General features: G+C 42.1%; 1 protein-coding gene across 3 annotated transcripts in view; it reads left to right on the top strand.

Annotated features, from left to right (window-relative positions):
• The window catches only part of TTBK1 (tau tubulin kinase 1), a 100,613-nt gene that overhangs the window by 5,737 nt on the left and 79,629 nt on the right, over positions 1–15,247 (top strand). For 2 of the 3 annotated variants that reach the window (XM_063152660.1, XM_063152661.1), the window contains exon 2: positions 10,572–10,730. In XM_063152660.1, the coding sequence (XP_063008730.1) occupies positions 10,623–10,730 (108 nt within the window). In that variant the 5' untranslated portion in view covers positions 10,572–10,622. Of the gene's footprint in view, positions 1–6,276; positions 6,404–10,571; positions 10,731–15,247 lie in introns of all 3 variants that reach the window. The other variant, XM_063152659.1, reaches the window with a different exon arrangement.

The raw sequence follows: 15,247 nt of genomic DNA, 5'->3' as shown, positions 1-15,247 counted from the left end.
TGAAACTGATTTCTTCAAATTTTGTTATCCTTGGGGAAAAAGAAAGGTTAGCCTCAGGCAGAGTTACTCCAGTAACTCCAGAGTTGCTGTTTTTAAGCAGAAGGGACTGAATCTTGTCATTTCACAGAAGGCCAAGAGCTTCCTGCTGTGGAGACAAGCACAGAGCCCAGCTTGACTGGAGCTGAAATGGATCTGAGGTCTGCTCCTCTTGCATTTGACTGACCCTACAGTGAACCAATCCAGGAAGCTCTGAGCCAAGGAAATGCTCTTATTTATTAGGGAGAGGAAGAATTTTTCTGCTAGTACAGGTCACTGAACCCATGGTGGCCCGTGGTGGAATCCTACATACAAGAGTTCAGAGCTGGAAGGAGACAGGGGAACTGTTTCTCTTCATTTCAGGCAGATTTTTAGGTTGGCTAATTGGGAACTTGAAACTGTGAATCCAGCACTAGGGTCTGTAGGATTTATGGGGTAGTGTAGGTAATATGGTGTAATACATGCTCCCATTAATTCTCACCTTTCATTCATTAGCATCTAAGCACCCAAAATTTGATTTTTGGGTGGGTGTTGGGTTTTTTGGTTTTTTGTTTTTGTTTTTTTTTCTGTTTCTGCTTTTAGGAAAATTGCTAGTTAAAGCATGCCTTCTTAGAGGTGCCCAGCCTTGGTCTGAAAAGAGAATCCACCCTCTTTCTTGTTCCAGATCCTGTCCTTAAGGAAAACCCCCATGAAAAACTAATTTGCAGTTGTCGTGTTTCAGCTTCTAGCAGAAGGTGGGCTCGAATGTCAGAGCCCTTCAATTCTTAAATTTTCATAGTAGAGAAGTACTTCTTCACTACATTCCCTTTTTTGGGGGTGGGTTTCTTTGGGCTAAGTTGCATGCATTTTAGAGAGTTTAGTTTTCAGGTGGAAGACACTTTCCAGCCTTTTTTCTGATTCAGGATTTTTAGTGGTCATGAGGCACAGGAGTCTACCAGTCTCTGCTGTCTCTCACCAGTAGGCAAGGGCAGAATTGCCTCCCTTTTTTTTGTGCTTTTCTCTGTAGCAGTGCTCTGCTCTGTGTGCATGACCTCTATGGCTTGTTCATAGATGTCTAAGCATGAGTTTGGTTGTATTAAGAAGCATTTTGTTGAAGATGCCCTTTTTTCTTTCTGCTCTTCCCCATTTCTATGAAGAAATAAGGAGTGGTTGCTTCTCAAGCAGAGACAAAGTTTATGGGGCTTTGTCCATTGAACAGGACAAAAAAGAAAATGTAAAAGGTGGCAATGCAAAGGGCAGGTAGTCAAGTAGTTTGTCACTCTTGTGACAGTTTTCTGGAGGAAATGATAGGAACCATTTGGTTTCCAGGGCTCAAAGCTATCTGGTTGCATAGATCCTGCAGCCTCTTTTCAAGTCTGGTGGCAGCTCAGAAGCTGGTATTTCTGGTATGCTTGTTGCTTCTTTTGCAAAACACATTTTCTTTAACCTTGCTGCCTGTGTTTCTGATTGGGATGAGATTATATACATTTTTTCCCCTTCCAAACATCCCAGGCTGGACTTGAACCAGTAATTGTTCTGTCTGTGGAGTATTTATTATTAGAAGTATTTACCAGGAGCCAGCTTACTCTGGCAAGCTGAACACAGAATGCACAATTACTCATTTCAGGTTGAGATAGGTTTGAAGAATTGCTATGAGTCTTGACCAAGTCACATACAAAATTTACTTTTCCAGTACTTTCCTACAGCTATGAATAGAAAATCATTTTTACATTAAAAGATGGCATAAGGTTTATGATGCTTTTTCATAGAAACAAGTTCTGACCATATTAGTTCTGTAACAGGAAATTCTCAGAATCCATTTACTTGGCATAGCGCTGGAAAATTAAGGATCAAAGAACAAATGTGGTTTGTGTCAATGAATTGGTCCAGAAGAACACATATTAAAGTTTTGTTGGGAGTTTTGCTGGTGTGTTTTTTGTATTGGGATTTTGTTGGTTTTTAGGTTGTTTTTTTTTTCCCTGACACAACAAGCTGGTGTAAAATCTGATAGCAGAAGAAGGCATAGAGCTCAGTGATAGAGCTGCTTAACTGCACAGATAGGAAAACTCCTGGATGGGAAGCAATTGTTTGCATGTTCTGGGAGGGCAGGTACTGACAGCTGAGAACTAGATGGCATTCTCAGCACATGTGGAAATGGCTTTTACAGAGGCAGTCCTGACCAGCTTGTACAGCTCTCCATAATCCTGGTATCCATTGTTCCTTGGAAACTGACTCACACAGCAGTGCAGAAAGGAATGAAACAGACCATGCTTGCATGTGCAAGAATTTTTGTGGTTTTTACTAGGATGTTCTTGCATAGAAATAACAACCAAAACAGACTGTGAGGGTGCAGTATCCCTGGGATTCCTTTGTTGGAGACTCTTCTCAGAGGCACCAGCCTGAGCTGTTACATCGTTGCTGCACTGTCGGGACCCAGAACATTCCTCTGCCTGCCCTGGGTGATTTGGGACCCTGACAGGGAGTCAAAGACACCTGTGCCTTCGATTTTAGCCCATGGAAAAAATTACCAACTTTGTGGGAAGATTTACAAGCCACAAAAGTTTAAGTAGAATGATAGTTAATTTGTCACAAAGTGAAAAAGTAGAATTTAAGGGGTTTAAAATGGGGGTTCAAGAGGCAAAGTAGAAGAATCTAGGCATATCTTGTCCTTCTCCTTCTCCTCCGTTTTCTGCTGGGATGGTGGCACTTTTTGATTGGTTTAGAGTAGAGACAGAGTGCCTAACATAGGTGATAGATATCAGAAAATTATTGTAAATAAAATACACATAATTCATAATATATAAAAATTAACACCACCCCAAAGGCAAACACTGTGCCACAACCCAACCTGCCAGACAAATCTCAGCAAGTCAGAAAAAGAATATAATAAATAAGAAAAAATAAACAACTTTGAAAAGCAGAACCAACAAATCTTGACTTCTTCTTTGGTTGCAGGGCTGGGAAAAAAACCAACTTTCTAATACCTGGGGATCATCTCAACCACAAAAACCCAAAACTGCACCAACTGTTTGCAAAGGAAAATTACATCTGTGTGGAGTCTTGTGTGCTTTTGGGTTGGGTCATGCAGCAAGAGTCTCATGGAAAGAGTGGAGGTTTCCATATCAGCAGGGAAGGGTGTGTAGTGGAGGGGAGATATACAATTTGCTAGAATCAGTACAGTTACCTGCAGAAATTGCTGTGATGCATTCCCACCCCACAGGAGAGGCACTGTGGGAATCTGTAGGAATTACCCAGCCCAGGGCAGCTGTAAAGGCTGTGGCCAGGCAGCCTCTGGGACAAGGTGCTGTTGTGGCACTGACCAGAGGCAAAGGCCAAATCTGATAAACTCCAGGACTATGTATAAGAAGGATTGCTCAAGGGAAGAAGAGAGACAGTGGGAAAAGTGGGAAGCAACCCAAAATGGTGATGGACTAGGGACAATTGAGGTAAAACTGATTCTGCCAAAGAAATATTTAATCACTCTGGCTGGATGGTTTCATGAAAAAGCCTCAGGGGGAACAGAGGCTAACAAGATACAAGAGGCATGGATGGCTCCAGAGAATCACAACTCTCTTTGGAAGGTTTTTAGCTAACAGGAACTTAAATCCCAGTGGTGTCCAGGATGTCCTGGATGCATGTGAACACTTGATCCAGTATGTTTTCTATATGCACAGAGTTCAAAGAGCAAAGTGTGCTCAGTAATATCCATCACTCCCCCTGAAATGCTGGTACATCATATACAGCCTGGAAGTGAAGTGTTAATTAAGGCATTCCTTAGGAAATCCAAATTAGAACCTGTGCAGGAAGGTCCATGTACTGTTTTATTGTGTGCCTAGTTTTCTTTAAATATTTAAGGAAAATTGAATATGCCATTCTCACATCAAACAAGTAGTGATGATCAACCAGTTGATAAATGTTTGGCTTCTGAGAATCTTTCATGATTTTGTATTGGGAATCACTTAAGTATTTGTGCACAGGAATGTATAACCTTGGACTCTACCCTGTGGCAATCCTGTTCGTTTCAATTCTGTTAAGTTTGTTATTTGTAGTAATGTTGTAGGACATTACTACAAATAAGGACACTTATTCAACACCTCAAAGTTGTTTTATGTGTCCTTTTACTACATTAGCAGGTGAGTTTAATTAAGGTAAAGGTAGAACTGTTGAGGAACACACCTGGTGCAGGTAGCTGGGTGTGCAGCTGCAGTGGGAGCTGCAGGTTGTGCCCTATGTGGGCAGGAAATGTCTGTAGGCCCAGGTAAGGAGCCATGGTGCCACTCCTTTGCCAAAGGAAGGGAATAGGGACATGTAGAGCTGGCTGGTTCATCTAGAGACTGTGGAGCTCAAATAAAACAGGAGAAGACCCCAGACCAAATATCCCCATTTACCAAGCAGCGTGTGCAAGGGACACCAAAAGCAAAAGAGGAACACAGCCTGTGAGGGCACAAAAGTCCAGTGGTGCCAGTGTGACTCCCAGAGTGGTTCCTGAATGCTCAAATATTAAAATTCCCTTAGCCAGCTGTCTGCAAACTAAAAAGGGATGAGACAGAAGACCAGAGAATGAAACTGGAGATTTGCAGGCAGCAGAGGAGGGATGAACCTGCTTCCCTGAGCATGCTCCTGCTAGGGGGAAGAGTTCCTTACAAAAATGGGAAAATGGGCTGTAGAAGGATGATTTAAGTGACTAACAGTTGGCATGATTTGTTATGGTTTTGTCAGTCCCAGAAAACCTCTGCTGTGTAATAACAAATAGAATATCTGTCGTGATCAACATTGGGCTAGAAGACTGAAAAAAATTTGTCCCATTTAGTGTCACTAAGTCTGATGTGACATCAGTGCAGCAAGTGGCAGTTGCCCCACTTATGCTAATTTTTATGATGAAACTGCTTGGTAATATGAAGTCTACATGGCAAATCTGTAAATACATTAACTTTCCTAGGAAAATACCCTGTCTCTCAGAATTTGAATCAAATGATGACATCTCTCATCAGGAACTCAGTGTTATGTTCCTAACCTCTAAAGAACTTTTTGGCAAGTTTATTTAATAATTGATGGTTATGGTGACTGCATCTATCATAAAAATTTTTGAATGGGTAAGTAAGATGAGCACAGCTTTTTCTGGAATGGAGGTTTAAAATGTTTGATCTTAGGCAGTGGGCCCTTTAATAACCTGATATAATAGGTTATAATAAGACCATTGAGCAGCAGATGTTATCAGTTTGCTGTGTGCCTGAGTGGTTTTTTCAAGATAAAAATCTGTTCTTCAAGAATAAGGACTCAAGGAAGGTCCACTCTGAAAACTGACTTGGAATGGCCACATTTGATAGAAGGTGAATAAGAGGCTCTGCACAAAAGCAGAGAGAAGGGACAGGACATGCCTGATGGGACATTCTGCATGACCTGAGGGTCTGGTCACACTCTGGTCCAGGATCAGGGGATGACAACATACCCTTGTGGGTCAGGTGTAGGTTGAGTCTGATATCATAAGTACAACCTATGTTTAGTTCTTGCTTTTATTCAGATATATTTGTTTTGGCTGCCAGCAGACTACTCAAGCTTTTCAGTAGTGATTTATATTGATTTTGCAGGTACAGATACTTAAGCTGCAGTTAAATGTTCATTGTAGGCAAACCATAATGCTTGCCTGTTAAATTAGTGGAGGTTGAGCTGGTTATGATATCAGAGGGATTTCCTGGAGCTGGATTTAATATTCTGCTTGTTTCAAATTTGGAGAAACTCTATCAAGGAGATTGGTGGACGATAATAACAGACTTTCCTTTCAAACTGTCCTGCTCCCCATTGTTTTGCTTTTACTGCTGAGATGTATTTGGGGAGGATTAGGATCACATAAACCCCTGGCAGTGTGGGCGTGCTTATCTGCCGTGTGTTCCTAATGATTTGTTGTCATAATTACCTGTGCTGATTCTCCTGCAGATATAGGTGGGTTTGGCACAGAAATTACTGGTGTGTCTGACTGCTCTGTAATGTGTGTGAGTGCAGTCCCTGGCAGTGTGGTGGTGTTTGTTTGGGGGTTTTGTTTGATTTCCTCTGGTCCTGTGCTGTTGCTTTCGCTGTGCAGGCAGTGATAATTCAGTTGGCTGTGCAACTGGGTAGCCATAATAATGCTGCCAAGGTGCATCTGTTACTGTGTTTAATATGTATGTTCTGCTCAGTGCAGCCTCGTGTTAGCAGAGAATCTGGACCTTGATTGATTGCAGTCTGTCTTGATTGCAGCTTTTTTTGTTTGTTTGTTTTTCCCAGTTACTCCTTAATGGCCATAAACCGTTCAAAGATGAAAAACGGCCCCAGCATCTTGCAACCTCACCTTTAGATGTTTTGATTGTTACAGAAGTGAAATGCTGTGAACATCAAGTCCAGAATTTCTCAGGTTAGTGCCATTCCCTGCCTATGAGTAGAATATGTCCCAGAGGAGGCTTTGGGCTGCAGCTGACAGGAGCTGAGCCTGCTCTCTGAGCAGGGTTTGCTGCAGCAGGGGCAGGCAGTGAGGGGAGATCTCTTCAAGGAATAACTCAGAACCTTATGAGCTCCTGCTGTCACACCTACCCTAGCAGTGAATAGCTTGTTTTTCATTGCTGTTTCAAGTTCAGCAGGGAGTATGGTGCATTCCAGGGCTGAGGGGCTGTTAGTCCTGTGCACTGTATTTTTTTAAAATCAACTTATTTTCCTGCACTGTTACACACATTCCTACCCTGATAACAGAATGCTAGTGCATGGTACAAAGGTATAAGGGCTTTTTGTTTGTTTCAATGTGAGTGATTTCATTTTTATGGTTGGTATTGGAAGGAGATGATGTTGGAAAACAGTGAGGGACACTGAGCCCATGCAGCTACTGCTGCCATTAACTGAGCCCTAGTGCTGCTGAGCAGTGGCACTTGGAAACTCCACTGGTTTTTGTTTTCTTACATCCAAGCATTCTCAGTCTTACTTGTTATATTCTCATCTTATTCCCCAGCCCATCTGTTTCATTCGTGTTCATATTGGGAACAGCTAAATTATGTTTAAATTTTACTTACAACTGTTTTTTGGTTGTTCCTCTCATGCAGGTATTGAACAGGGAGGTTGACCTGATTTCTAGACTGCAGTTTATTGGGCTGCTTTTGGTTTTGCAGTTATCCAACTTTGTCTAAAAACCCTGTAGTTTACATCAACTTTCCACAACACCGCTGGGATCCACTCTTAGGAGGGATCATGCTCCTGAGCTGGTTCATGATGGGGAATTTGATCAAGTAAAGAGGGCCATGGGTTACAGCAGTCTAAATTGTTCTAACTTGTAGACTTCCAGAGGTAAGGATGTGTCCTGAAATGAAGTGGGATATTGCAATTCCTCCACAGTGAGATGAAGACCCTTAGTAAGGTGGTGAGAGACAGAATTCCATGGCTTTGTCCTGCTCTTTAATACCCACCTCATGTCTGATGAGTTTTGAGCTTGATGTGAGTGGGTTGTGTTTTGAGCACTCCAACTGTGATATACTGGGACTGAAGCAAGCCAACATAGCAAAGATCTCATATATTCATTAGGAGTTCCTACAGGGTGTGCTTGGTATTTATAGGTTTAATTTTAAGAACGCTATAATCCTGTAAAATTAGGAAATATTTTTATTCCAATAAAGCTGTTTAAAATTTTGCCGGTATAAAAGACAACCTTGTAAAGATGTATAGGTTGTGTATATGAGACTTCTTCCCATTGACTCTTTATTTTTTTTGTTCTCTGGCCAACTTGAAGAGCTAAAGAAGACATATATATTATATATACACTCCTTCTGCTGAAAATACACTCCTCACCAAAACACAAGTCAGGCCATAGTGAGTCCTACCACAGGTCCATCTAGGCCAGTATCCTGATCTGAGTTAGCTAGGAATGGGTATCTAGGATAGAGAATAAAAGCTGGAAAGGCATATAAAATGACTCCTCAGACTGCTCTTGCCACTTTCAGTGTACTGGTGAACATGGGGTTTTTGCATTTCTTTTATTATAAATGCCAAGACTAAATTTATAAAGCAATAAAGTTTGTATGTTTGTAAAGTTTATGTAGTTGGCTGAAGGAGATATCAGTGAGGAAGAGCTGATTTCACACTTCTTCATGCTGAGGTTGGCCAAGAGATGGAATTTGGTCCTGCTGTTGTCCCTGTTTATTTCTCAGCTGCTTTCCTTTGTGCTTCACTTGCTATTTCTAGGAAGGCAGATTTAGAGCTTGCTCAACTCCCTGGCACGACTTCATGGGACAGGGATACAAGAATCTCTTGACATCTTGTATTTGTACTACCTCAGGAATAAAGTTCGAATTTGTGCTGCTACTGTGATCTAAACCAGCTTGGAATTCATTTCAGCCTGTAATTAAATTGGCATTTGCTTTGGCTGCATTACTCTGGTGATACCAGAGCATGTCTGTAAACTTAGTTCTGTAATTCCACATTGCCAAATGTCTGCTATTCATGGCCTTGCCCAGGAGGATTTTATTCTATTTCAAAGCCAGATTCCTTTAAATAACAGACATGATATCTTTGTACACATGTATTAAAATTTTGATAAAGGAAAGTGGAATAGTGCACCAGGGAAGGCGATTGTACCTTGCCTGGCTTTGAGTGCTCGTGGACTTCCATGTTCAGTCTCTCCTCCAAAATTATTCCTTGGGATGACTTTCCACCATAGTGACCAGACTGAAATCTTCACTAAAGTGATGTGAGGAGACCTTCAAGAGTAGGGAGAGGATACCTATTTCTGTGTCTTGTTATTGTTTGTAATGTTAAAAGTTTGGGGCAGTCTATATTTAACTAAATTTTCTCTAAATACCAGAAGAAAAGCCACCATTAAGGGAGGTTTTTGCAGGGTTTCTGTGTCCTGTGCCTCCTGAGGTGATGTGCAGGGAGGTTGTGTGTGTGCTCGGTGCTCACTGGTAGCTTGGGGATGGCTGGTTCAGGTGTTCTGGTGAGCATAAAGGAGCTTGGGAATGGCATTCCACTTGCTCATTAGAAGAAGAAGAAGCACAAATGTTGTGCTGCCAAACACAGCAGGTACTTTTTCTTTCCAGTTTCTTACTTCTGTACCCAATGATTGAAAGCACAGCTACCCCATAGAGATGCAGGACTCTTTCAGTGAGAATTTGGAACATTTTGCAGCACCTTTCTTCTGAATCTCTTTAATACCCAGTTTTTTTTTTCTTATTTCTCTTCTATTATTTTGATTATCCTTTAGCAGATGTTGAATTGAACATTTCTCAGCAGCTCTCTTGCTGAGTTGGTCTGCTGCTCTTTTTTTTTTCATGTAGTTATCTTCTATATCTGGAATGAAATCTTCTTTTGTGAAGATTTTTATAAGATCTCTGAGATCTTTTGTTCATGTTTTATTTGATCATCCTTTGTCTTGCACTTTTGACACACTTCTGTCTGCTTCTTCCTTGTGCACATTACATACTGGCCCCTTCACAGCCTTCCCTCTCAGTCCTTTTATTGCTAGGGAATGAGTTATTTTCTCTACTTGAGCTCATAATTAACTGGTAACTTTTTTTGCCTTTTTTTTGAACTTGAAGAAATGTGACCATTGAGTGACCAGCTCTAGTATTTTTTTAAAAATTTGGTATTTATGTTGTTAATCTAAGTTTGCAACCAGAGTGCTACAGTAACACTCATTTTTAGAAAGGAAGATATTCATATTTTGGGGCAATGACAATAGAATTGCCAAGATCCATGCTTAGTAAAAGATACAGCCTAATTCTAAAGCCACTATCTGAGGAAGATCTTTTATTCGGCCTGTTTCATTCATTTTCTTCTGGGAAAGCCAAGTTAATGTGTTTCTGAAAGTCATTTTTGCTGAAGATTTATAACAAAAACCCCTTAAAATTAATATCAACATAGGCTATCTTGAGCTCCATATAAAAGCAGGAAAAAGAGGCAAGATGAACATCACAGGCACAAGTTATCTCTGTGTGTTTTAATTTGATCAGCTTTACACTGTGTGTAGGGTCTGAGGAGGACTAACTTGCACCTGGCTGGAGCCTTTTCTGACATTCCCCATCTGCTCTGCTTGGCTCTTCATTACAGTGATGTGTCTGTAACCCTGGCCCTGTACAGTCCTTCTGTACCCTACTCACACTTTTTAGGCTTATTGAATGCAATACCTGGCAAACCTTTCTGGTTTGTGTTGGATGCCATCCAACGCAAGCCATGAAAGCTGCTGAGGTAGCAGCTGCTCTGCTAAGGCAAGACTTCTTCACCTGGTAACAATGAGAGCCCTTGCGACGTTTTGGTGTTGGATTCTCCTTGCATTGTCAAGCCCAAGAGCTCTGGACTCCTGCACGGTGTAGCTGCTGGTTGTTGTCACCCTTTAGTTTGTGCTGCTGACTGGGAGCAGGGTTGTGTCTGTCAGGTCATGCATGGAGTGAGCTCAGGTGTTTGCAGGGTGAGTTTGCCTTCTTTCCCAAAAGTCTGGCTCTGATTTAGTCACAAGCAAAACCTGTGAGAATGCAGCATGTACTTGCACTGTGACCTGTAAAAATTCTGTCATTCATTCCCCCTGCTCCTTTTTTTGTTCCCCCCAGATAAATGGCTCATTTAAACTGGGAGCTACTGAAATACTCTCTGGCTGGCAAATGCAGTGCCTAGCAGCAGTCATCAAGGACGAACCAAACATGAGTGGTGGAGGGGAGCAGGTCGACATTCTCCCGACCAACTACGTGGTCAAAGATCGCTGGAAAGTGGTGAGTACCTCTGGATTTAATGGCTCAAACAAACCTCCTCCTCCTCCTCCTGCAGTGGCACAGCAAATTCCCTGCTTAATCCTGGCCTCTGGCAAGCAACACTCGAGTGGTGGGGTTTGACATGTCAGCAAGATGCTGCAGGGAGAAGGGTTTTGGAGTGGTATTTTCAGAAGGCTAAATCTGCCAAGGATTTTTATGTAGGATTGAACTGTTGCAGCAGGCTGAATAGTGTTCTAGTAGAAAATTAGATTTCAAATTACTGTGGCAAAGAATACTACAGACATGACTATAAATAAATTGTATTGCAATAAAGTGATGTAAAACCAAATGTTTTGGGTTGGAATGTCAGCTACTTCAAGAGTCAGAAAGTCCGTGATTAACTAGCTGGTTCAACTTCTGTGTAAATTTATTGAGATACTTCTTTAAATTATATCATCATATATTAAGAGTTTTAGTTCTTATCTCACCTGTTGTGCAAGCTGGACAGGTTTTGCTTTTAAAATGCTGAAAAAACATTTGAATCCCATGTATAGCATTATCTCAATTTTTAACTGGGATTACCAGCATTCTGAATTGTTGAACTCCCAGCAGAAGCCTCAATAGTTTGAACTACAAGTAATTTGCAGTAATAGCACTGAGTTGTTCTTTATGCTGACTGGCTGTGGTACAGTGGTCCTGGGAGTTTTGCACTGGAGTGTGGAGAGCAGAGGACTAAAGAAGCTTGGGACTCTGAATTCACTTCAGTTCCAGGCTGTGGATAGGTTATTTTTCAATAGCCCACTTCAGACAAAATATTATCCTTTAATTAGACCCAGCCCTGCTCTTGTTGCTCCCCATTGCCTCCCTTCACTTTGTTCCAGCATTCTCCTCAGCCTTCACTTTTCTGTCTGGCCAATTGCTGAGCAGCCTATTTCTATTTAAGCAATTCAAACTGTTCTTCATTCTCCTGGCTTCTTGAGAGCAGATGGAGGAGCTCAGTTTTTTGAGCTGTGATTAGACACCAAAATGGAGACAACCCCTTTGCCCCTCCCAAAGCTTTCTGTCACAGCTGAAGGAAAGCTTTGCTGAGCTCCTGCAGCTCTGGACTGGAGCTGTACTTGTTTTGGAGGGATTATCCATGGTTAACTGACATAGGGGACTTGAATCATGCCCTGTGCTTACCAGTGTCTCAGAAAATAATGATTGCAGCTTTTATCTGTCTCTCCCTGCACAAACAGAAATTTCCCTAGAGCCTGAATTTGGTCAGATTGGTGCTTGTTCTTTGCCAAGCTGAATTCCAGCACTCTCCTGATGCCTTTGCTTCAGGTGCACGATTGCTAAAACTCATTCCTCCTAAAGATGAGGAAGAACTTGTTCACACTGCGGGTGGCAGAGGGTTGGAACAGCTGCCCAGGGAGACTGTGGAGTCTCCATCTCTGGAGACATTCCAAACCCACCTGGATGGGTTCTTGTGTCACCAGCTCCAGGTGACCCTGTCGAGGCAGAGGGCTTGGGCTGGCTGATCTGCAGAGGTCTCTTCCAGCCTGAACAGTTCTGTGATCCTGGGATTCTCTGTTCTCCTGTACCTTGGCAATCTTTAGCTTGTACCATTCCCTATTTATCAACCCTGGAGTTGCTCCTTCCTAGAGAGGAGTGCTAAAAACTTCTGTAAATGATGGGAGTATTTTTGTAACAGAGTCTAAACAAAGTAACTTCGTTCTTGGCAACAGCAGAACTCTTACAAGCACCAAAACCTCCAAATAAAGTCTAAAATAAGCTCTGTGATGCTTACAGGGAACATTTCAAACCAATTTTTAAGTTGGTAGAGTCACTAAGTGTGGGATTTGGTGCTTCATTGTTGCATGAATCTGTGACTGGGGCCCACTAGAAGCTCTGCCCACTAACTCTGCCTTAGAAAAGATAGAAATGTGCAGCTGTATTGTCAACAACAACAACCTCTAATTAGAGGAATAACCTTTTATGTTTTATAATGTCTCAGAGTAGCCTTAAATACTGCAGTGAGGTCATTGTCCCACTTGAAGGCTCTGAGAAATGACATGACTTGCTAAAGGCTGTAAATAGCAATGAGAAATCCTTTTTTCCCAGCTCTGAGTAGAGCTGGGAATTTGACCATGTGCTAGCTGACTTATGCATTGTGAGCCTTGATTGAGCAGTCATTCCTCCCACCCCAAAAACAAGAGTGAAGTGCAGACCCTTTCCTTTTAGGCAGCCCTTCTGTGCCTTTCCCTTTCTTTAAGCTGGTGTGGGACCAGTCGGAACCACAAGCTGTGGAGGGCTTGGAATAATCTGGAAAAACTCTGAAAATACTTCTGGTGGCCCAAGGAAATGGACAGCATAGGATCAAGTGACCAAGAAAAAAAAGGACTGTACCTTAAAGTGAGCATACAGCTGTAGTATCAGGAGTAGCATTTTTCCCTTTTGTCACAGATCTTCCTGAATCTAGCCCAGAATGTGCCAGCTGTATGGTCCAATCTTTGCTGTGGGTGATGGATCCTGCTCGAGCAGGTGTGTGGCATATTTATGTGATGCTGGGGTGCAAGTGCCAGAAGGTCTTTTGTGTAATTTGTCCTCCCAGTGTCTCTGGCTGGGCATCTGCTTGAACCTTGTAGCTCTTAGTGCTGGCATACTTCCATTATTGAGCCGATTTCTAATTTTAGATTGGTGTAATGTATTCCTTGAATTCCTTTCCTTCTTTCCTCCTTTCTGCTGGCTGACAAAGCTTTGACAAATGGAGATGCTGGTTCTCTGCAGTGAGCCTGTTGGTCGTTCATTTTCCTGTCGCTTGAAGTCAGTAAAGTTTGGCTGTCTGACAGCAGTAACATTTTTGTTCTCATTTATGAAAAAAAGACATGGACAGGGTGTGCTTATGGTTTTTATCAAAACTTGTAAGTTTAGAAGTATTCTTTATAGTCATCATTCTTTACTTGCAGATACTTTTGATGAAGTTTAGGCAGTACTGGAACCACGTTTTGCTGAGTCCCCAGAGGGTCTTGATCCACGTGTGCTCTGAATGATGTGAACAGTTTTGTTCAGGGGAGGGAACAAAGTGAAATGTAACTTGTACTTGCTTTGAACTAGGTATGGATGTTAAAGCTGAATTTTGATGTATCTCTTTATTTCACATAAATGCCTTTTACTGGGGATTCACAACTGACACTTATTAGCAAGAGAGAGTTGGCAGCTCCAGCACTGAGCTTTGAACACAAGTGATGACTCCTGTACATGTGTATGTTCTTTTCTTAGGTGCAATCCATGTTTTGTTTGCCTTCAGGTTTCTGAGCTTCTTGATCTGAAGCTCTCCAGTTTATTTTGGAAACCTTGCCAGAAACCTCACAAAACTTTAGTGGATTCTTTACCTTGCCTTGTTTAGAAAGGCAATTTATTGTTCCAAGAGGGAACTTGGAACAAGGAAGGTTCTTTGTCAGACTTAGGGCCTGCTTTGGTCTGACTCTGAATTGCTTTAAGTGGGCTTTGACAGGTCTTCAGATGATTTAGAATGTGGCTGGCTGAGTTCTTGATTGGCTTCTCAGTTCATACCTGCTGCACATGAGTTCATTTCCCTCGAGATCAGATCCAGTCCTCTTAAGCAAGTGGAGTGGGCTCTGGAGAGTTTGATGAATAAAGGTCAGCTTTTCCTCAGCTCTTAAGTCAGATGAGACCTTCTGGCCTTTTCTGGATCAGGTAGCCCATTTGGCTGGGCTGCAGGATTTGCAGGCTTGGCTGTACCAGTGCTCCTAGGAGACAGCCACAGTGGTCACTGTTTGACATTGTCAAGTCTTTGAAGGCTGTGGATGACAGCCTAGACCCTGGCTGAGTTCACTGAAGGTTGCTGGCTTTCCATTTGGTCCTTTGCTCTGGATTTAGAGTGCTGCACATTTCTTTACATTGCCACCAATCCTGACACCAAACCATTCCTGCCCTGGTCCTGGAATGTTACCCTGGGAAGGTCTGGTCTTTATATGATATCCTTGGAAGGCAGACTTTGTTCAGAGCAGTGGTGTTGTATATGCTTCTGGAATAAAATATGAAATTTGTATTCAAGCTTATTTTTGGCTGGGGTTGTGTGTTGCCTTGGTTTTTTGAACTGTGTCTGAAAATACTGATTTTTGCTTAGTGAGAAGGCTGCGTGTTGCTGTTGTTGTTTTGGGGTTTTTTTTTTAGTAATCTCTGGAAGACTGTGCTACAAGAGCCTTTTTCAGGATGAATCAAAAATATTTCAGAATATTTAAAGGAGACTTCAAAGGGAGCCATTTGTGTGCTGTGTAACTCCTGATTGTCTGTGTCCAAGTCCAAATACCTACCTGTTTGATCAGATGAGCTATTCACTTGATTCCACAGCCTGGAATAGACACCCAGCTCACACAGGGGCTCGTGCATTAGGTGGGATGAATCCTGCTGGTGTTGGCAGCCTGTATCCCAGTCAGAACAGTGAGTGAGTAGAGGAGAATATCCCCAAGGCAGTGAGGCTTAACATGGGTAATGACTCTTGATTTGATTACTACTTAGGTGATTCTAGT

Source organism: Melospiza melodia, chromosome 3 (assembly GCF_035770615.1).
Source record: "Melospiza melodia melodia isolate bMelMel2 chromosome 3, bMelMel2.pri, whole genome shotgun sequence".
Taxonomy (NCBI): Eukaryota; Metazoa; Chordata; class Aves; order Passeriformes; family Passerellidae; genus Melospiza; species Melospiza melodia.
This window is presented reverse-complemented; position numbering and strand designations above follow the sequence as displayed.